Here is a 23906-nt window from a genome sequence, read left to right as displayed (position 1 = left end):
ATTGGGACAGTTGGGAGGTATTTGTTTGTACATGACATTGATTGCTTTGTAAGCCCAACGGCATAGCTAGGGACCATGTACGCACCTATCTGCACAAAAATATGAAAAAAGTAAACCTAATTGCATATTTTTGAAAAATAGTTCATAAATGAGCTTTATTTTTTAACAATTAGCATATAAAATATCTCGGTATCTACACAAATTGGCTGTAAGATCATAAAAGCAATTCAAACCCCTTTTTAGAACTTAAATAAGTCTTGAAAATTGCTATATTCATTTCAGACACCTTGTAGGATACTATAGAAAAATGTATTTCACTAGCCTTTCTTTTCTTATACGTGACACTACTGAGATGCTTTATGTTTCAGCAGTGGTTTTAGAATTTGGTTTTTAATATGGCTTAAGTATGTCATGAGTAATAAAGATTGGTGAATTTGTAAATATAAGTGACGGATGTTATCGGGAAATCCATTATTCAGAAAGGTCAGAGAATGAGGCATGAGAAAATCTTCCTGCTGTTCAGTGATCGCGTCATACAGGAAGTCATTAACACCAACAGGCACCTCTTACTACAGTCACTGCGAGGAGAGCTCCTACACAAAGTACTGAGATGCAGGTGTAATTATTAAATACAGTTTTAGGCATGGGGCTTTAAATGAAAGAAAGAAATAATCATCTGGAATATAATTCTGTAAAAGATATGGGTTGCAATATCCGAAATGCTTGTGACTAAATGTGTTGGGTATGGGATGCCGGCGCTGGCATCTCGACAGGGTTAGGATACAGGCACTTGTCAGTCGGTATCCTAACCCTCCCTTCCTGGTACCTAAACCTAACTTCTCCACCTAATGCCTAAACCTAACCTCCCCCTTTCCCGTGCCCTAATCCTAACCCTCCCTCGCTAGTGCCTAACTCCAACCCTCCCCCTAGTGCCTAACCCCTAACCCTTCCCCTAACCACACTACTTACCTTCGGGATGCCGGTGCCGGGATTCTGAGCGATGGAATCCCCGCGTTCAGTTTTATGACCGCATCCCGACTAAGGTCCTGATCCAGAGGTGGACGCAAATCCTGTCAAGACTATGATTCCGTACACAGCGGTTCTGCAAAAATATGCAATTGTCGCAGCCAGCTGCGTCCCCGATCTGCCGCTTGAAAACAAAGACACACTATCGGTTGCACCATCAAACCCTATGGTTGCTTAGAATGTCCATCGGAAGTCTCTGGCCAAGACACACCCAAAACAGTCGCAAAACACGCTTGCATTTGACTCGCAAACCCCCCCGTTACCTCCCACAAATGCTCACTGACTGTCAATCACTCTCGTCCAAAGCCTCACTGTGACTGCCATCGTTAATCAAACTTGGCGCATGCGCAGTGCGACTCTGATGCATGCACAATACGAAAAAAAAATCGCTGAAATCCGTAAACGCTGGCATTGCATCCACCTCTGAATCAGGCCCAAACATATAATATTAATTGTCACGCAGAACTGCTCTTTGTGACTAGCAAATAAGTGTAACAATACTCGAAAAAAAAAATGGTGTCGTTGAGAAAGTGAATTGTGTGGCTTGGACTTAAAAATATTTCTATGATCATATGCACAACACACAAAACCACTTTACATCATACGTTTTGCTTCACTTTATCACTATTAACTGAATCCTTTCTTTCCTGCCCAAAGACAAGTATTTCTAAAGTGAAGCAATGGTTACATTCTTTATTTTTTGCCCTTTAATCTTAATCTCTTACAAACAATTCATCTAATATCAAAAAGTATTTGGGAAATTTGTGACATCCCTGTCAGTACTGGAAGCACAGTTTAAGTTTGAGGGATCAAGCTAAAATATTTCACAATAGGAAAACAAGTATACATTTTAAAGTTGTAAATGGAGAAGACTTTTCATAACATTATACAAACAGTACAGAGATAATGATGTGTCCTCATACATCTATCTTCAATACGCCACATAGCGCCACTTGCCTGGCGTAAGTGAGCCGCCAGGTCCCGTGCAACTCTACTAGCGTCGGGTGTCTTGTTTCTGGCTGAAAATACAAGTCACTAGGCGATGTGACTAGGACGCACCAGCAGACTGCCCTGATTCATTTGTTACGCAACACTTGTATATCTGTGTGCACCTGAGTCTGTATATGAAGCACAATGTAACTTGGAATGATAAAAGCTGCGGCCGCCACATTGTAGCACTTCGTATACAGATTCAGGGACTCACACAGATATACAAGTGTTGCATATAAAATGAATCAGCACAGTCTGCTGGGGCCTCCTAGTCACATCGCATTGCGACTTGGACCCATTTTCGTCAATAAAAGTTGCAAAAAGCCGCCCAGTGCAAGCAGAGTCTCACGGGACCTGGCGCACCAATAGGGGCTTTTTGTCGCGACTGCAGAAAAGATGTGTAAGGACACATCTGTAGGATGTAGTTAAGGACAAATGGTAAACAAAGAAAGTGTGGCTTCAATGTAATAGACACAAATACTGGGTGGATTCAATGTAATAGACACAAATACTGGGTGGATTCAATGTAATAGACACAAATACTGGGTGGACCATCTCAGATACTAAACATGAGGATTTATCTGATCAAAAATGATTACTACAAATAGATATAGCATGTGTTCTATTAGCCAAATTAAAGAAAAACCTGAGTCAGACAGAAGAGGTGACTTTAGGGGGTGGAAGGGAACACACAGTATCGCTTAATACTCAGACAGACCCTGGTACTGAAATGTTTAGTTGCTTTTCCAGAAATAGCAGCAGAAGTGTTTTCTTTTTCAGTACTACAGTAATCTATGGACTCAGCTGTCTCTCTCCTAACTCTACTACTTATATAATGCAGGGTATTGGGAATGTACTGTATATCAGCATTGGATGGTACAACCCCTCTCCCTATCTGACTCTGCTAACAGCCTGTGTTGTGATTTCACATTTATTATGTCATTTACCATTTCCAATACGAGTTGTTGTTGGTAATTGAGAGAACACAACGTACTGCTCATGTTGAAGCAAAATGTAATAAGAATTACAGTACTTCTGTGATGGTATTTATTGAAACCTCCTAGTGCAATACTGGGGCAACACTGGTGTAGCAACAAACAGAATGAGCGGGAAACATGTCAAGTGAACACTTCATCTACACACAGTGGAAGCAGCCATTTTGTGGGTTGAACTAACATTCTTACAAACAGAGCTTATCAAAATTCACTAGGAACCAGGACCTCACAAATTGAAGTCTGATTTTGTAATTATTAAGAAATACCTAAGTGATGTTACTGGTACAAAGCAAAATGATAGGCCTGGTGCAGCCCACAAAATGGCATACTTGCCTAATGTCTGGGAGACTCCAGAATTTGGAGGAGTTCCCCTGAACTCCCTGGAGAGTAGGACACTCTCCCAGTTAAATAGTTTTATTATTAATATCTTTTAAAAAGATATCCACTGTGTCACTAGTACCATCTTGATACTGCAGCCACCTGGCTTTTAAAGTCTCATCACCAACAGCTATTGTGCTGGGTCTTTGAAATACAACTGCAGCTGTTCTGTGGTTTGCTCTCCACCCGGTCCACTGCTGTACGTTCATGGAGGACCCCACAGCACAGAGGAAGGGCAACCTGGGAGAGGTAAACCTACAATTCAAGTAAAATTCATAGGGAGAGTGGGGATTATGGTTATGAATTATTAGATATTCTGCAGGATGGATATCTGGCTATGAAGTTCAATGGAGATGTATGTTAATTACTAATCTGACAAGTGTCGCACACAAATAAAGGGAATGCACTGCAAAATGGTGGCTGTAAGGAATCACAGCCACTGGAATGTTTAAATGCCTGTTACATGTGTGTTTAAGAACAAAACACCTGTAAATATGTCTGACACAAGAAAGCACAGTTTTGCAGGTCACCATAGACATTGATGTTTTTCTTGTGTTGCAGCAGCATTTTTGTGTTGCAGCAGCATTTTTACATTACTATTACTACCCCTGCATGTTTGTTTTCTGAGATCTAGTACATTGCACTTTCTATTTAACACCTCTAACCAGGCAGTGGTGCAAGTGCCACAACTGCAATGGGTGAAGCCACTATAGGCACAGAGGAGAGCTGGCCTTTGCCAATGCTGTGTCATCCACCAGAGGCCCCTGCTCGGCCTTTATGTACATGTGCACAAATTGTTGTATGCCTCAGTGATGTCGCTAGTTCCTAGTGAATTGATAGGCTGCATCCACATGAATATTAGCTGAAGGAGACAAAATGTCTGCCTCCCCAGAAATAGGTGATGGAAACATTTCTGAGCAACACAATATTCCTGAAATAACTGAGGCCTTTAAATTTCAAAAGAACACACTTTTTTCAGAATGAATGTCCTCAATTGAAAATAGGTTTAAGGAGTATTTTTACTTTCATGCTGCCTTTTAGTTGCAAGGCTGTACAGTGCTTGAGGGAGCCCAGATATGGGGATGGAGGGTGTGGCTACACCTTTTTCCCTGTGAGTGCAGAACTACGAGTGCTAATAGGGGTGTAGTGGTCCCTCCTGGCAAGCTCGGACTCACTTGTACCCAACCCACAACATATTAAAGATTTTTCTAACCTATTTGTGAGCTGGAGATTTCATCTTTATCCGTCTAGATGGAAAACACAATAGAGCTCTCACTTCTCCATCTTCATTTGTCAGGTAACCAGGACAAGTGCATTGTGCAACAGTGTTGCAGCACTTTGCTAAATAGAAATAAAATCTGCCAAATCATAACCTTAAGTACAAATTTTAATCTTTCCCCTCAGGTTGCAATGTGAGAGGTACGTCTTTATCTTCCATCATTTGGAACCAGCAGAATGTGGATGTCAGACTTTCTCTACAGTGGATTTGTGAATTCATACATTTGACAGTGATGTCACAGCAGCTAAAATGGCTGAATATTCATATTTTTATCCTGTATCAGATCTCCTATAGAATGTAGGGTATGGTTTCAGCTTTTTAACAGAACCTTGGTGAAACGTAAAAGTATCAGCTAACATTGTGTTTGAACTAAGTGCTTCATATGAAAAAAATTAAATATTAGGGTTATGTGGTCCATTAACTTTGATCAGTCTAATGTAAATTAACTGCTGAAGGTCACAACAGATCTTTGCCATTTGGTATCAGATTCAACTTTTAAAATCACTTGAGTAGATCACAGTAGATCCTTATTAGCTCATAATTAACACAACTCTGAATTAATATTTTTATGAAAATTTGTCAGAATTAAATTTAAATCATCACTATTTTCCCAATCAAATAACTGTTGCACTGCTTACGTGTGAACAGTGTAAAGTTGAAAGCTGGAAAAATAAACATTTTGTTAAAGGTTTACTTCACATTTTTTCCTGTAATATATATATTGTATATACACATACAAACACATTTATGCTGTCTTAAGGTAAACATATACAGTGCGACAATATTGCTTGCAAAATGGACCTAGTTGCTTTGCAACTAAATTAACTCATGATATATTAAATATAAATATTTAAAGAACAAAAAAAAATAAAAAAAATGAATGAATGAAAATTACAAAGTACAGTCTGATAACAAAATCAAATTGTAATGGTATATATGCCACGTCCCTGGGATTTTTATCTTTCGGTGTACTGAAATCTTCTGTAGGTAAAAATAAAAGCCAAAAACTTCATGGATTTTATAAGTGCAAACAAAGAAAAATGGCCCAGATCTTGCACATATCTCACCCATACAGCAAACCCACAATATAAATAGTGAATGAGCGAGAATGTTTACTCTGAGGAATGATCCAATGACATCCAACCCAACTGTACGTTTAGTGATAACCAAAAAATATTATCAGCTCGAGCTGTGACACATAAAACATGAGCTTTTGATTGATTTTGTTGACATTTAGGTGGGTTTGGTCATTAATTTAGTGGCTTAGAGGTGTCACATGACTAATGCCATTGTAGGAACTGCTTCTGTAGTTTTGGTGACAAGACAGATTTGAGTAAATATGTCTGAACCTAAGTTTAATTGTGTTTTGTTCTCTTTAGATAGATTAAAGTGTGACAGCACAGTCTAATCAAATATCCCTGAAACATCATGACTAAGGATTGAGGTAAAACTACCTAGATTTTGCAAGTCTTCAAACATTTCTGTCTTCTCTGTGTATCCCCATTAATATAGAATTACTGAAATATAAGCTAAGTAAAAAGGTTACGTGAAATTACAAATAGCTATGTTTTGAATAGGGATTAATTTATTTAAAAGTCAAGTCACTGTTTATTCATTGTAAACTTTGAAAACCAAGAAACATTCTAAATGCATGTAAGTAAACTTGTGGCACATTTATGAAAGCAGGTGCACATGGATTAATGCAAAAAAGGTTGCAGTAACCTACAGCAACAAGGCTCATTGAGAAAATAAAAGCAAATATCTAATTGGTTGCTAGGAGTTACAGAATCTAATTTGCACAGTTACCAATGCACTAGTGCCCATAAATGCTTTGTCAGTAGGTATTTATATCATAAGACCTGCTATGGTCACCTGACATATCTCAGCGCACCAGCTACGAGAGTTGATATTTCCTCGAATCTCCAAACATAGTAGCAACGGAATAATGACCAAACTTGACCAAAAAAAATTAAACATATCAATATAATACATTTAAATAAAAACACTGCTGATATATACAAAGAAAAAATGTTATTTTCCCAGTTTGTGGATATTTCCAGCATGTGATTTTGATTTACTTTTTTGAGTTACCACTTTTTCATCTTCTCAGGGTTCTCATTTTTTGTAGATTTTAAGAATATGTTGTCCAAATCAGTGAGAGAAATGTAATGCAAATGAAATGGCTTAGAATGTTTCCAGAAAGTGGCTGATGTATCCCATCTTTGTGACAGGGAGGCACTGTAAGGGAGGCTTGGCGACTTCTTCAGAATAAAAAACAATGTCTTATTTCCCAAGACAATAGACAATGATATTCTGACAAAACAGTACATGAGACAGTGGAGTCTGCGAGTTGAAGCCACCGTTAGGATATAATAGCAGGAGACCATCGTACAACAGTTAGGTTATCAGTACTTGCAGAACGTCTCTTGGCCATTTTTCGGAAGTCCTTGTACTTATCCTCACACAAGCGGGAAATAGCCTAAATAAAATGGAAATAAAATATATATGAAAAAAAATGAATATTTTTTTCCCAAAAATTATGCTAACCCTATCACAAGTATCAAATATACAATAAAAAAAAAAAATCAATGTTGAAGAAAAAAATATCAAATATACATCCTCATCAAATCATCTTATACCAGCTCTATGATGGTAATGTTCATAATATACTACAATGTGTAATATGAAGATACATGGCACAAATGTAAAAATTACTCTGGCCCTGAGATGCAAATTATTGATTTTGGCTGAAGGTGTTACTTCCATTAATAATTATGTTAAAATCAAAACAAGATTTAATTTTCTCTTCCATTAGTTTTATTATTAATATCATAATTTGATAATGTATAATTACTGTAAAATTGAAATACATTAAATTAAAATAAAACATTAGTTTTACATTAAATATTTTATTCCTAGACAAATAAATAAATTGATGCCAGGCAAACTCTAAACTGAATTTGAAAGAAATATCAGGCCAATTTTTTTCTGCTTTAGGAATGGGTTAGAACAACGTTTTTGGAAGGTGAATAGTTATAAATACTTGCTGCCTCTAAGATCACAAAAACATTAATTTGTATAGACAAAATTCAGTCTTCTGGATTTAAGGAAAAAATAGAACGAAAAAAACAAAAAGAAGTTACCTCAAGTTTACAAGCACGATCCCGGCTGAGGGGTTCCAGTGGAAAGCTAAGATTGTTGCCTTCTGCCAACGACCGCAGGTCAAAATAATACTTGGCGTAAACACTAGACGGTACGTTAATATTGAATTGCAGCAATTCCAGAAACTGCCTCTCCAGCTCATTCCTACAAATAATAATAATTAAAGTCAAGAGCAATCATTTTAAGATCTTTTTCTACACCCAGAAATTATGGAAACGCTGACAGGAATGGCATAAAAGAAGATTATTAATAAAAAAAGACTAAAGATCATAGCTATAAAAACCAAAATGACATACATAATATTTGAGTGGATGCAGTAATTTATGCGTGGACTGCCTAACCAATATGTGATCCGATGGAAAATATATGAATTTCACTCAACAGAAAGAATACAAACCTTTCAAATAATAAAAATGTGTACAGCCTAATGTGCAGTTGTTTTAAGGCCTGGAATCTGGTGTTTTATAGGCTGACTTATTGTATGCCTGAAAACTTAACAGTGTTGCAGTGGAGAGCTAAAGGAATTTTTGTAGTGGAATTATTACAGCTGGTTTCAATAACATTCTTTGCTACTACTTACAAATTGCTGGACTAACGGTCATTTGCAATGCTGTTATTTATTTTCCTTGAACTCACAAATATGCTTGGTGCTAGTAGGCTACTTATTTTCTTGCTACAGAAATATATGACATTGTTGTTTGAAACTCTATGCACATTTTTGTAATTGAGATGGATTAAATTTTTTTTCTGTGCAGTCCAAATCATATAATTTCACATATCAGATCACAAATTGGTTAGGCGCATTTTATGTTTGTTGTCTTGTTTATCGGATTTATTGTCAATGTTTTTTTATTAATAAATATATTTTTCTGTTATGAAGATCCTGTCGGTGCACCCATAATATTGTTTTTTCCCAATTTATAGGGTCCAGTTACACTATAGGATAACTGCAGCCAGGATCTCATGCCGACAATTTAGCACCCTACGGTATATTAATGTGTATGTGTTTTCTTCTTACAGTCATTACACTCTTAAACCTCTTTCTACACACAATTGATAGGAGTTCCTTAAATCTTTTTATCAGTTCTCCAGTACCCCTCAATAGATACAATGGAAACATTGTGAACACTTAAATATTATTTAAGCTACACTTATTCTAGAAGTCTGCAATGTAATGCTTCAACTTCATGTAAATAAGCAAAACATATAGGGCATGATTCAGTGCACACAATGCAGATGTCGGATTTAATGGAGTGATTTTTTTTGTTACTGCGCATGCGTCTCGTTGTGGACATTCCTGGGCGGTGACAGGAAGGTGTCTTAGCGCACACACGGAGATGGTCCATCTTATGGACGTGTTATGGGAGTGTAGCGGGTGTGTCAGTGAAAGCGGTTGTGTACACAGATACTCAAACAGGAGGCCATACACAGATGGAGAAACTGCACCTGCCATAGGGCTGGTGCAAGTTTTGATAGTGCGACTGATGGCAGCACCAATCGGTATTACAGCGTGTATGGACACTGAAAGTGGGCACTTCAGTCCTTATATAGACGCACGGATGTGTACAAGAGAAGGTCTTTGTAGCGACACTTGTAAAAAGTTGCATATGGGCGACTGCTGAGATACGCAGCTGCAGGCTTTTCTGCGTCCACCTTTGAATCAGGCCCATAATGAGAAATGCGTAGGGGGACGTGAAATCTTCAGAAGTTTTGTGTATTTGAAGACACTACAAATAAAATGAAACAATACTAGGCTAATCATGCCATATTTTAAGAAACACGTGGAAATAGAAAAAGGGGTAGAGTGGTGACCTGGAGAAGGAATTAAGATTTTAACACACTTTTTCAAACACTGTAGTATGTAAGCTATCGGGCAGTGCCCTCTTCTTCCATGTGCACGATCATTATCAGAAGTGCTCCTTGTCTTTTGTCCCCTCCTCCTATGCAGCGACTTTTACATTTATAGCTCGCCCATACGATGGGTACAGGATCATTGTTGTTCCCCTGCTACTCACCACTGCCTGCTGACTTTAGCTACAGCCATTTGCCCTACACTCTCCCTATACAAAAATCAATAAATATTTTGGTTAATATGTTCAAAACAGGTAAGAAAAAAGTAATCCCACCCCCCCCCCCCCTGTAAAGCAGGTCACCCATGCTTGTGATATAGCTGGCAACATCGAGCAGCTCTGTGCCCCCTTAAAAGAACATCCAATGTATTTTACACTTCAATTAATTGCTCATCCTTCCCACTGTAACCTAGTGCGCCCTAGATGACTGCCTCACCTGGTACTTTCAAGGGCAGGATGAACAACCCGTGGAGCTATTTATGCACTGGGTATCTTGCTAATCACTGTTCATTGTATCCTTGTATGTCTTATTTCCATGTATTGCTTACCGAACATTATAACCAATGTACTGCGCCCAACATGACTGCCTGGTCTGGGACTCTAATGTGTACAATGAACAATGCATGGTTCTGATGATCTCCCCATTATGTGTCATCTCTTTCAGGCATTTCCTATTCTGCCCAGTGTAATCCTATGTAGTAGTACACCTGAAATGGCTGCCTCACTTGGATCCTTCGTGGGTAGTATGAATAATACTTAGAAGTGATGACTCAAAATGGCTGCTACGCCTTTGTATTATATGCATGATTTTTGTATTTTATGAAAATATAAACCTCTGTATTATTTTCATACAATCTGTAAAGCGCCTTGAGTCTTATTGGAGTAAAGCGCTATACAAATAAAATTATTATTATTATTATCAACGCTAAATAGTAACTTAATATAAACTGATGGGTTTACTATGCAGCATGTTGGAAAAGACTGCTGGAAGATGCTGGCTATAGACGGTAAATGGAGCACTGCCACCTAGTGGCTATACCTCTACCTAGCAATAACTTTTAAACAACCTTTCTCTCCTGACATGGGTTCGCACATATTTAACTCAACTAAAGAGGGCATGCCAAACATATAGTTCTACAGAAACCAATGGAGAACTCCTATCAATATTAGAAGAATAAAAGAGGGAGAAGAAAAAATGGGATATCTATGAGACTTAATATTTGGCAGATCATAAAACTTCAACCAATACATCATATTATGTCAGAAATAAAATAAAAAAAAACCTGATAACTAATTCCAATTTATTGTGCAAATTTAGGCTAATCGGGAGTTTAAATCATGGAAAATAACTATTTTGGTATAAAGACTTTAAGTTACATAAAAAACAAGGGTTCTATGGGAGGGTGCAGAAGGATGAACTCACATGTCCTCAACGGTGATATCTTTCAGGATTTGGCAGTAGTCCACATTCCACACAGCCTGGTCATCCCAAACCTTAGAGGCCAGTAGTATTGCTCCCAGTACTATCCTTTTCCAGTTTGCTGGGCAAATATCTATTTCCGCATAGGTTAACAGTCTTTCAAGATACACCTGTAAATAAAGAAGTGAAGCAATAAAAAGACAGTGATACAGCAGCTCATAACAAAGCAGAAGAAACCTAAAGTGGCTATCAGAATATATACCACACACTGTAGATAATACAATGTAGATTTGTGCTATATATGGCGGTATGTATTAAAAGTATATTAGAAGTCATAGGGCCACAGAGTGTTTCACAGGTTGGCTATGAGTTGGGGGTAGGGCGGGTAGGGCTACAATGAATAAGAGTCCTAGCAGTTACTAAGAGCAGGGGGTGGGTGCTGGGGCACCCTTCATCTCTAATGCACAACTGCTAGACTGACATTTATTTAGGCTGCTTATAATATATTAGTATTTGTGACCCACTGACGGCCGCAAACTGTACACTGTCCTGGTCCATACCTCCCATGCCTTACTAGGTGCGAGGCGAGACTGCCGCAGGCGCTGGGAAGCTTTGTGGGCAGACGGGGGCAGGGATCTAGGCCAGGACTGCTGCCACATGCTGGAAACCAGGATCAGTCCCCCCTCTCACTCACTCCAAGACCCTAGGAAGTGCCAACTGCCCCCACACCGTGTTATTGATGGCTGTCACTTCTACCCAGCTCAAACAGCGCTCCTTGCTCACAGAGCGTGGAAGTTTACTTTGCTAATTTAACCTCACGGGACACGCACGCCATGCACATTATATTCACGTGTAGGAATTTGCCAAATCGAATGTGCACAAAAATACACTACATTATACAAGATACAGGTGAACGGGATGACGTTATGAGACCGGCAGCCGCGATGCCGCCGATCTCAATACAGACAGGGAAATCCCAACAAGGGACTTAGGAGTCGGTATTTTGATGCCTATCTTATCTTTAATCCCAACGCCGGAACGCTGAAGGACGCTAGCCCGAATGAGGTCCGAGGTGCGCTTAGCGTTAGCCACAGGTAGGATGGTTAGGCTTATAGAGAGCGTAGCAGTGTTAGGGCTAGGTTTTGTTTGGGGGGGGTGAGGTTAGAGTTAGGCACCCCTAGGGGAAAGGGTTAGGCTCCATTGGGGGGGGGGGTTAGGGTTAGGCACTAAGGTGGGAGAGTTAGGTTTAGGCACAAAGGGGGGAGGGTTAGGTTTAGGGAGCGGGTTGGGATGTTAGGGTGAGGCTACAAGAAGGGAGGGTTAGGGGGGAAGGGAGAGGGTAAGTATACTTCGGTATACCAACCATCGGGACGCCGCTGTTGGTATTCTGACAGGAGGCATCCCGACAGTGGATGAGTTAACGTGCTGTCCCTGCAAAGTCCCCGCAGGCAGTCTTTACTGTTGTCTGAAAGACTATCCAGCACCGCACATGCCCCACCTCTGCGCAGCATATAATATTATATATATACACACACATATACATACACACATACACACAGTGAATCTGGAAAGTAGTCACAACGCTTCACTTTTTCCACATGTTGTTATGTTCCAGCCTTATTCCAAAATGGAATAAGTTCATTTTTGTCCTCAAAATTCTACACACAATACCCATAATGACAATGTGTAAAAAGTTTTTTTTGAGTATTTGCAAATTAAATTGAAAAAAAAAAACCACTAAGAAATCACATGTACATAAGTATTCAAGGCCTTTGCCATGAAGCTCAGGTACATTCTGTTTCCACTGATCATTCTTGAGATGTGCTATATAAGGTCCCACACTTGACAGTGCATGTCAAAGCACAAACAAAGCATGAAGTCCAAGGAATTGTCTGTAGACCTCCGAGACAGGATTGTCTTGAATCACAAATCTGGGGAAGGGTACAGAAAAATATCTGCTGCTTTGAAGGTCCCAATGAGCACAGTGGCCTCCATCATCCGTAAATGGAAGAAGTTCAGAACCACCAGGACTCTTCCTAGAGTTGACCGGCCGTCTAAACTGAGAGATCGGGGCAGAAGGGCCCTAGTCAGGGAGGTGACCAAGAACCCAATGGTCACTCTCTCAGAGCTACAGCATTCCTCTGTGAAGAGAGGTAAACCTTCCAGAAGGACAACCATCTCTGCAGCAATCCACCAATCAGGCCTGTATGGTAGAGTGGCCAGACGGAAGCCACTACTTAGTAAAAGGCAAACTCCAGGCAGCCCGCCTGGAGTTTGCCAAACTGCACCTGAAGGACTCTCAGACCATGAGAAACAAAATTCTATGGTCTGATGAGACAAAGATTGAACTGTTTGGCGTGAATGCCAGGTGTTATGTTTAGAGAAAACCAGGCACTGCTCATCACAAGGCCAATACCATCCCTACAGTGAAGCATGGTGGTGGCAGCATCATGCTGTGGGGATGATCTTCAGTGGCAGGAACTGGGAGACTAATCAGGATAGAGGGAAAGATGAATGCAACAATGTACAGAGAGACATCCTGGTTGAAAACTTGGTCCAGAGCGCTCTTGACCTCAGACTGGGGCGACATCTTTCAGCAGGACAGTAAGCACACAGCCAAGATATCAAAGGAGTGGCTTCAGGACAACTCTGTGAATGTCCTTGAGTGGCCCAGCCAGAGCCCAGACTTGAATCCAATTGAACATTTCTGGAGAGATCTGAAAATGGCTGTACACCAACGCTTCCCATCCAACCTGATGGAGCTGGAGAGGTGCTGCAAAGAGGAATGGGCGAAAATGCCCAAAGACAGGTGTGCCAAGCTTGTGGCATCATATTCAAAAAGACTTGAGGCTGTAATTGGCCAAAGGGTATCAACAAAGTACTGAGCAAAGGTTGTGAATATTTATGTACATGTGTTTTATTCGTTTTTATTTTAAATTTGCAAAAATCTCAAAAAAACTTTTTACACGTTGTCATTATGGGCTATTGTGTGTAGAATTTTGAGGACAAAAATGAATTTATTCAATTTTGGAAAAATGCTGTAACATAACAAAATGTGGAAAAGTGAAGCGTTGTGAATGCTTTCTGGATGCAGTGTGTGTTTGAGTGTGTGTGTGTATATATATATATATATATATATATATATATATACTTATATGTGCACTATATACTGTATATAGTTCTTCCCGGCGCGTAAATTCATTTTGTTCCCTCCCTCACATGCTACTCATTCTCTCAGGTGGAGTTTCCGCTGAAGAGTGTGTCTGGGAGGGAGCAGTATGAATGTAAGGTAGACAAGTGCCGGGAAGTGCTATATATATATTTATACATACATACATTTTTACAAAGACTTGCAATTACATTGGGAACACTGGCAGTGTAATTACGGAATGAGGAGAGGAGAGTGGGCAGAGTTTCAGATGGCTGCAGAGACTAATTGGATGAGAACAATCTGGCCCTTCAGTTTTCGGCAGAAATAAGGATTTTCCTTGTATAACACCATTCTCAGATGGCGTTATATAAGGTAAGCCTTTAAGGATTTTTACCTGAATAGCAGAAAACGTGTAGAGAGTTACGTCCAACCCCCATGATGCTTCGTGTGTGTGTGTGTGTGTGTGTGTGTGTGTGTGTGAGCGCTTGCCAACTGAGCACACATGCCCTAAATGCACATTTGAATCCATTTTTTATTGAGAACAGTGTATCTAGCTGCTCTATGTATCGGTCTGTGGAGAATGACAGTAAAGGTTGTGGCTCCTCTTATCTTTGTTTGACCATGATGTGTCTGACTTATTAAATGCATCTGGATTCCATTCTCCACAAGTTGAGAAAATAGATTAGATATCAGAATAATGAAATGCAATATTCTAGCCAGATAGAAAACATTACATCATTTCATTTCCTGTCCATGTCCCGGAATCTTCTTCAGGACGGAATAAAAAACGTTTCACATCCAGGTGTTCCCTGAGTAACTGTTCCCTATAACCTAGACCTCACAGCCTGTGTATTTCACAGATCAGAAATCAGTGCCTTGTTATTGGGTTTGGACAATATATGTATGTATGTACAACACTTATACTTTATGTATAAATATAATTTTAACAACATCATCATCCATGTAAATGTCCAATCCTTTCTCCAAAGGAAAACACACACTCACCAGGGTCACTATGGCACATTCAGCTGTCAGCTGGGCCGCACTGAAGAGCGTTCGCACAAAGCGATAGATGTGTTTCTGCTCTGGGTCGTGCTTCTCGTAATCAGATGGGACTTCTGATTTCTGCAATTGAAAGTTATTTTTTATAGAGGTTAGACTTTATCATTGATCCTGGATATAGGGCACAGTGACAAGAATCAGCTCCTGGGAAACGTAAAACTGACAGCGCCACACTGACATGGACAATTAGAAATACCTCCATACTGTATGTAATGGGCTGGTAGGTTAGGGGTCTATAAACCTAATGAATGGCTGCCACCAATTCCAGTGAGGTTCTGCATTTATATACACATTTTAGAGAGAGATGCTTGATTATCTTTCAATAAATAAATTCCTTCCCCAACCGGATAATAGCCCAAACTGTATTACAATGACGAGACTGGATCCCGCTCTGATTCACACTCCAGCGCCAGCTGCCCTCCTGCAGGTCACAGCTCCCTGCACTCTGGACCAGTAAAGAACACGGGAGAGCAGTGATTTACTTCTGTGACCATCAGGGAAGTACGGCATCTCCCCAGTGCAGACTACCTCTTACACATCACCACTTTCTGCTACTCTTCCAAAGGTGGAAAGTCCAAATACCACCTATATCTGCCATTAGTATACTTGGCAGTTATTTTTGAAACCTTTTTTTTATTTTAATTATCGTCCTCTTTACAATAATACATGTTACACTGGTGACTGATGCTCTTCAAACAGCAAACTGATCCAATAAAAAAAAGAAAAAACATCTAAACTATCGCTCATTTATACTCCACATCTTCCCTTACACAGGTAAGGCCTGTCCTGGTACAAAACTTTAGCAGGAGTCTTCCTTACTTAATACTCCAGAAGCCATTGCTCCCCTTAACAACATTCATCGCTCATAAGTACTAAACACATAAACCCATAAGTACATCCAACTGTGTCTCTCATGCGGCCTGTCTTTCTCAGCATGCTGAATCATGTGACCATTCATCTTAGTAACGCTAAGGTAAAATATGAGATATGGTAAGAACTTACCCTTGTTATCTCTATTTCTACGAAGTCCATAGGGTTCCACAGGATACCTTGGGGTATAGGTGTGACGTCAGTCGCTGGGCACCATAGAGTTAAGCTTTTCAGCCTCCCAGGATGCACTAGGGTCCCCCTCCTATACCCCGCCCCCGAGCCAAGGCACCTCAGTTAGTTATCAAGCCATAGGCCGGAGGAGGAGAAGGAAGAGAGAGAAAAAAGATCTGGACACATACAAGAATCACATTCTCACCAGAGGGAGACGGAAAACCGGTGACCAGAGTAAAGCCCATCTGCAGCACAGGTGCGACAGGGCGGGAGCCCTGTGGAACCCTATGGACTTCGTAGAAATAGAGATAACAAGGGTAAGTTCTTACCATATCTCATATTTTCTACTTCAGGGTCCATAGGGTATCCACAGGATACCTTGGGGATGTCCCAAAGCAGTATCCTTTAAGGGTGGGGACGCTCCTGTGCAGAAAGGAGAATCCGCCGCCCGAAGGAAGCATCCTGAGAGGCGAAGGTGTCAAACCTGTAATACCTCACGAAGGTATGGACAGAGGACCACGTAGCAGCCTTGCAGATCTGAACTGCCGAGGCACCACGTCGAGCTGCCCACGAAGGACCCACAGACCTAGTGGAATGAGCCTTCAGAGAAGGAGGGACCGGTAGGCCTTCATGAAGATAAGCTTCAGAAATAGCCATACGGATCCAGGCTGCCAAAGTTTGCTTTGAAGCAGGCCAACCCTTTTTACGGAAGCCATAGAGGACAAACAAAGCGTCCGACTTCCTAAACGAAGAAGTGCGGTCAACATAAGTCCTTAAGGCCCGCACAACATCCAAAGAGGCCTCACCCACGGAAAGACCCGGTGAGTTAAAGGCCGGAACAACTATTTCCTCGTTAACATGAAACTGGGAAACAACTTTGGGAAGAAACTCGGGCCGAGTGCGGAGCACTGCCCTGTTCCCATGAAAAACCAAGAAAGGGGGTCTACAAGAAAGAGCCCCTAACTCAGAAACACGTCTGGCCGAAGCAATGGCCAGAAGGAAAACAGTCTTAGCTGTTAGCCATTTAAGATCCACTGAGCCCAGTGGTTCAAACGGCGGTCCTTGGAGAGCCCTCAGGACCACAGCCAAATCCCAAGGCGCCACAGGTGTAACAAAGGGCGGCTGAATGCGGAGAACACCCTGCATAAAGGTGCGCACATCCGGGATTGTAGCAATCCTACGGTGAAACCAGACAGATAGGGCGGAAACCTGTACCTTCAAAGAAGCAAGGCGAAGCCCATGATCTAGTCGCGCTTGCAGGAAGGCGAGAATCCGAGACAGACGAAACTCCCGCGGTGCATAACCTCTCGGTCGACACCACTGGAAGAACGTATGCCACACGCGATGGTATATCCTCGCGGAAGACGGTTTCCGAGCTCGTAACATGGTACGCACCACAGAGCTGGAAAACCCCCGGGACCTCAGCATGGCCGTCTCAACAGCCACGCCGTCAAAGACAGCCGAGTCAGGTCCGGGTGAAGGCAAGGACCCTGAGACAGAAGGTCCGGTCGTAGCGGCAACCGCAGAGGACTGTCCACGGACAGACCCTGAAGGTCTGAGAACCAGTGCCGTCTGGGCCACGCGGGAGCTATCAACAGGAGCGTCCCTCCTTCCTGTTTGAATTTCCGGATTACCCGTGGAAGAAGGGAGACCGGAGGGAACAGGTATGCGAACCGGAACGTCCACCGGACGGACAGAGCATCCACCAGAGACGCCCCTTCGTCTCTTGTGCGAGACCCGTACACCGGCAACTTGTTGTTGTGCCGGGACGCCATGAGGTCGATTTCTGGAAGACCCCACCTGTCCACCAGTAGTTGAAAAACGTCCGGGTGCAGGGACCATTCCCCCGGATGAACGTCCTGGCGACTTAGAAAGTCCGCCTCCCAATTTAGCACTCCCGGGATGAAGACAGCTGATATGGCCGGAAGATTGCGCTCCGCCCAAACCAGGATCCGAGAGACCTCTACGAGAGCCGCCCGACTGCGAGTTCCTCCTTGCTTGTTTATGTAGGCCACGGTGGTAGCATTGTCCGACTGGACCTGCACCGGGCGACCCTGGAGAAACCGCTGTGCCTGCTGGAGAGCATTGAAGACCGCACGGAGTTCCAAGATATTTATTGGAAGCTCCGCTTCTGTCGGCGTCCACCTGCCCTGGAACAAGTGTGGACCCGAAACTGCTCCCCAGCCCTGAAGACTGGCATCCGTTGTCAACAGGACCCAAATTTGGAACCCAGAACGGACGTCCCTTGTTGAGGTGGGTCGTCTGTAACCACCACGCAAGGGACAGGCGAACCTCCTGGGTGAGCACAATCGTCTGGGACTTCAGAGACTGAGGCAGCCCATTCCACTTGGACAGGATCAGGTGCTGCAGAGGTCTGGAGTGAAACTGGGCGTATTCCACCATGTCGAACACCGACACCATGGAGCCCAGTAACCTCATCGCCGAGTGTAAGGACACCCGGCGGCTGTGCAGACAACTGCGCACCCTTGACTGTAAAGCAGAGATCTTGTCCTCCGTCACGAAGATCCTTCGCTGTCCCTAGTCCAATAAGGCTCCAAGATGCAGAATCCTCCGAGACGGGATTAGAGTGGACTTCTGCCAGTTGATTAGCCAGCCGTGCCGTTGCAGCAGTGCAATGGTCAGGTCCAAGTGGCGTAACAGGAGCTCTGGAGATCCTGCCACCAATAACAGGTCGTCCAAATACGGCAACATGCGGACTCCCTGCAGCCGCAGAGAAGCCGCCATGACCGCCATCACCTTGGTGAAAACACGTGGTGCTGTTGCCAGGCCAAAAGGTAACGCCCGAAACTGGAAGTGGTCGCTGCGGATTGCAAACCTGAGTAACTGTTGATGGCGCAAAAGAATAGGGACATGCAGGTAAGCGTCCTGTATGTCCAATGACACCATGTAGTCCCCAGGTTCCAGCGCCAGAATGATGGACCGTAGGGTCTCCATCCGAAACTTCGGGACCCGCAAAGACTTGTTGAGTGCTTTGAGGTTGAGAATCGGACGATATGACCCATTGGGTTTCTGTACCAAAAATAGATTTGAATAGAAACCCTGGCCCCTCTGGGAGAATGGAACAGGCACTATAACTCCAGCCTGGAGCATAGTGTGCAATACCTTCCGCAGCTCCGTAGCCTTGTTCCGGTCTGATGGTAGACCCGTGGTGAAGAAGCGAGCCGGGGGTCTGTGCCGGAAGGAGAGGGCGTATCCGTGGGAAACCACCTCCAGAACCCAAGTGTCTGTCGTAGTGGTCGACCAACACTGGGCGAACTGTAGCAGGCGGCCTCCCACCCTGGGATCCCCCAAAGGGAGGCCCGGACCGTCAGGCCGCAGGCTTGTCATCTGGCTTGGGGGCCGGACGTCTGGTACTCCATGCCTGCTTCCGGGGCTTGACCGATTTCTTAGAGCCAGCCTGTCGAGGAAACGACTGTGGTTTGGGCCTGCCCTGGGCCCTAGATGACCGAAAGGACGATGGTCCCGAACCAGAAGGAGCAGCGGCCGACGGGAGACAAGCAGATTTGGCTGCCGCCAGCGTGGCCACAATCTTATCCAGATCCGGACCGAAGAGAACTTCTCCGGTAAACGGCAACGCTTCCAGACCTTTCTTGGAATCTGCGTCCGCCTTCCAGGATCGCAGCCACAAGGTGCGACAAGCAGCTACCTCTGCTGAAGAAATTCTAGACACCAGAGTACTAATGTCTAGAGCCGCCTCGTTGATGTAGGTGGCCGAATCACGGAGATTGCCAATCAACTCCGCCTGTTCGGCCGGACAGTCGGATTCAAAAGAAGCCTCTAATGAATCCGCCCAGCGCTCCATCGCTCTGGCAACCCAGCAAATGGCCATAGCCGGCCGTGCTGCCCCCCCTACAAGGGAATAAGCGGACTTCAGGCAGATTTCTACCTTGCGGTCCGTAGCATCCTTAAGGGAGGACATGGATGGCATCGGCAATGTGGCACTACGGACAAGACGGGTCACGTGAGAATCCACCTGTGGAGGGGATTCCCACTTAGCAAAATAATTATCCGCGAACGGATAAGCCACCGCCAGGCGTTTCTGCGGCTGGTATCTTTTGCCAGGTTGTTTCCACGCCTCCTCTAAATGGTCCACCAACTGACCCGAAAGAGGAAAGACTGTGGCATCGCCCTTCACATCTTTGAAAAAGGCATACTTAGATTTAGCCGCTGGGGGAACTTCGTCCTCAATCACCAAGGCTGTGCGGACCGCCCGAATAAGTCCAGGAATATATACTTTGGACTTAGCATCAGCGTCCTTAGTATGGAGAGGTTCCTGATCGTAAGGATCCAGAATCTCCCCATCATCAGACGTCCCTTCGTCATCCTCATAAGGAGCGGACAGAGACGCCACCGGCCTTTTATGAGGCCGCATCACAGACTTCCCTTGCAACACATCCGACAAGTGCTGTACAGAACTCGTCAGGGAGTTAACCCACGCTGGCTCCTGAGAACCCGGGAGCGGGGAAATAGGGAGACTGTGGGGTACCACCAATTGTCGTGGGAACCCCTGCATGGGTGACGACACCACAGACTGCTGGGACAAACCCATCGGAATAAACGCGGGCTGCGGAGCTAACTGGCCCACTAAAGCTGTTAACGCCTGAGCGAAACAAGCCCAGGGCAGCTCCTGTACCGGTGCTGTAACCGTAATAGGCCGCGCCATGGACAAACACTGCCGGCAAAGGCCCTCCGCGCTACCCTCCCCCTCCGCTAACGGTACTTTGCACGTGGTACACTGTAGCCGGAGGGGAAAATCACTTTCAGACATGATGGCACCACGTATGTGACCTCTCTCACCAATTAAGTATTAAATAGGCGAGAGACCACCCTGCAGCACCGCACCGCAAGGGCTTTAGCAGAAAGAACAGGGACAGTAATAAAGCTGACAGTTTAGAGAAGAAAAGTTACAGGCAGCGCTAGCACAGTCACATACAATGCAGAGAAATAACAATTCCTGCACTAACAGCGCTGATCACTCAACTACACAGACACAGGGCCTGGTAGGACACAGCGCTGCATACACAGACCTGAGGTATGTGGGGGGACCCAGACCACGATGCTTCCGTCCAGCGCTTCCAGCAGCGTTCACCATGCGTTCTGGAGAAGATGGCCGCCGAGGAGCAGAGAGGAGGCTGGCCTGGGGGAGGAGCGCTGCCACAGGACCAGTCGGCAGCATGCAGAGAGGGCTGTGTGCAGCGGGGGAGGCGCCGGCTGTCAGACAGGGAAGGCGCGCTCCCCTGGCATGCATTTAACCCCTGGGACGCCGCAGCGCTACCGCTCTCCTGCGGTCCGCTGTCCCAGGGGGTAGTGGAAAGCGCAGGTTGGTCGCCTGGCTCCACGCTGCAGCCAGTCCCCAGGGAGCCTCATGCCTGGGGACTTAGGACCATGTGACCAGCGGGTACCCACCGCGGGACCCCGCTGCTTACCTTTGTCCCCCTTGGATCCGGCCATGGTCCGGAACATCTGGGGTCACCGCTAGCTGTGACCCCAGATGCTCACCAGCATCCCCGGATCGGTACCGGCGTTCTGGTACCGGCGGGGGTGTAGGGAAGACAGCATGGACGTCAGGACTGACTGTCCATGCTGTACATCCAGATGTGCAGCCACAGCTGCACTGAAGAAAGCTTCAGGGGCTCTTCTAGCCCCCACTCCGACAGGTGCACCCGACGCCGGCCGGGCACCAAACTAAACTGAGGTGCCTTGGCTCGGGGGCGGGGTATAGGAGGGGGACCCTAGTGCATCCTGGGAGGCTGAAAAGCTTAACTCTATGGTGCCCAGCGACTGACGTCACACCTATACCCCAAGGTATCCTGTGGATACCCTTTGGACCCTGAAGTAGAAATACTACATTGACTGCTGCTAAGTAGTGGCCCATCCTCCACAAAATCTCAGTGTTTATGGGGGGGTAGTGTGTGTGTGGGGGTGCAAATACAACTATGCTGACTCTTATGGGGGGGTAGTGTGTGTGTAGGGGTGCAAATACAACTACGCTGACTCTTATGGGGGGGTAGTGTGTGTGTAGGGGTGCAAATACAACTACGCTGACTCTTATGGGGGGGTAGTGTGTGTGTAGGGGTGCAAATACAACTACGCTGACTCTTACAGCTGCTGGTAGAGTATTATTCATTTATCTGGCGACCTGAAGAAAGAAAAATCACCCCCCAGATGCATGACCTTATTCGAAGTATTTCTAGCTGTGATTAGTTACTACATAGTGTACAGACCAATGTGTGAGTGTCAGAAGCAGCTTTGTCATATAAAGTAACATGTATAACTTACTTCTCACTACTCATTCTCCATGACCTCTCTCCTGTTTTCAATGCAGATGACAATCTCTTCCCTCCAACACCCTTCACTCCCATGGCCACTGTTCTGTCCTGGTTAATCTCTTAACTTTCTGAATGTTCCTTCAGTGTCGCTACTACTGACACGTCCTCTCCTCTATCTGTTGAGGCTCTATTCTTGGCCCCGTTTCACTCTACATACCTCTTCTACTACTCCTATGCAGGAGACATACAAATCTACCTTTCCTTCCCTTACCTCTCTCCTCCTCTTTTATCAAATGTGTCCATCTGACTCTGCCATTTCCACTTGGATGTCCCAGCACTACCTAAACCTCCTCCTGCAGATACATCTCTGACCTTGCCATGAGATACACTCCCTCTCACCCACTATGACAGCTCTCTGACTTACACTTCTGCAATAATCACCTCTCACACCCATCTCCAAGACTTCTGCAATGCTCCTACCACTGATGGAGCTCCGTGCAACAGACCAGACTCCTTCCTCCACTTTCAGTCTTTCATCTGCTCTCTCCCCATCTCTTCACTATAACCTAACCCAACCTGAGACTATTACATCTGCATGTTCTATCAACTAGAATTCCTTGTACAGTCTGTCCCGCACTACTTTATATTCTCTTAGCATTTCCTTCTCCCTCTAGACTGTAAGCTTTCATGACAACTCTACACTTTTCCTCCGGTGGCATCTCCATCAGTAACCTTGTCTGTATGTATTTTATTTTAGTTTCTGACTGTATTCTATATGATTTGTAACTGACAGTCCAGTGTTGCAGAGTTTTATGGCACCTTACAAATAAATGATGGCGGATCAGCGGGTACCTTATTAAATGTGTCTATAAAAGTGGAGGAATATGAAAAAAAAGTTATTAACTATTTACTATAATCTTGTAATAAGTATTATTTGGTATGTAAAATTTCCTATATGGTCATACTGTATTCCTAAGTAAGCACAGAAATAATACTAAGGAAAACACGTTTTATACTCACTCTCTTCAGGTAGGGTATTTTTTTTTAGTTTGTTTTGTTTTAAATATACAAAGTTGATAAAGTCCAATTTTTGTTTTTGTGGCATTAACTAAACCATACCTATTTTCCCTCAATAAAGATAGAAGTGGAAGCCTAAAGTAGTGATATATAAAGGCCCTATTTATCATTAAAAATTTACATCTGTTTTCAAGGGGTACCAGCCAATATTAAGTATGTGTAGATCACAGATCCATCCATTTATG

At 43.8% G+C, this 23906-nt stretch overlaps 1 protein-coding gene across 2 annotated transcripts in view; it reads right to left on the bottom strand.

The window, feature by feature from the left end:
- Positions 1-4161: 4161 nt before the first annotated feature.
- Positions 4162-23906, bottom strand: part of CCNY (cyclin Y) — a 194713-nt gene continuing 174968 nt past the window's right edge. The window contains exons 8-11 of one of the 2 annotated variants that reach the window (XM_088463169.1): positions 15257-15376; positions 11104-11270; positions 7812-7974; positions 4162-7147 (exon numbers count right to left, since the gene is read on the bottom strand). In XM_088463169.1, coding sequence (XP_088319295.1) covers positions 7031-7147; positions 7812-7974; positions 11104-11270; positions 15257-15376 — 567 coding nt within the window. In that variant the 3' untranslated portion in view covers positions 4162-7030. The remainder of the gene's footprint in view (positions 7148-7811; positions 7975-11103; positions 11271-15256; positions 15377-23906) is intronic. The other variant, XM_088463161.1, reaches the window with a different exon arrangement.

This window comes from Taudactylus pleione, unplaced genomic scaffold (genome assembly GCF_031769625.1).
Source record: "Taudactylus pleione unplaced genomic scaffold, aTauple2 ptg000053l, whole genome shotgun sequence".
NCBI classification, from domain to species: Eukaryota; Metazoa; Chordata; class Amphibia; order Anura; family Myobatrachidae; genus Taudactylus; species Taudactylus pleione.
This window is presented reverse-complemented; position numbering and strand designations above follow the sequence as displayed.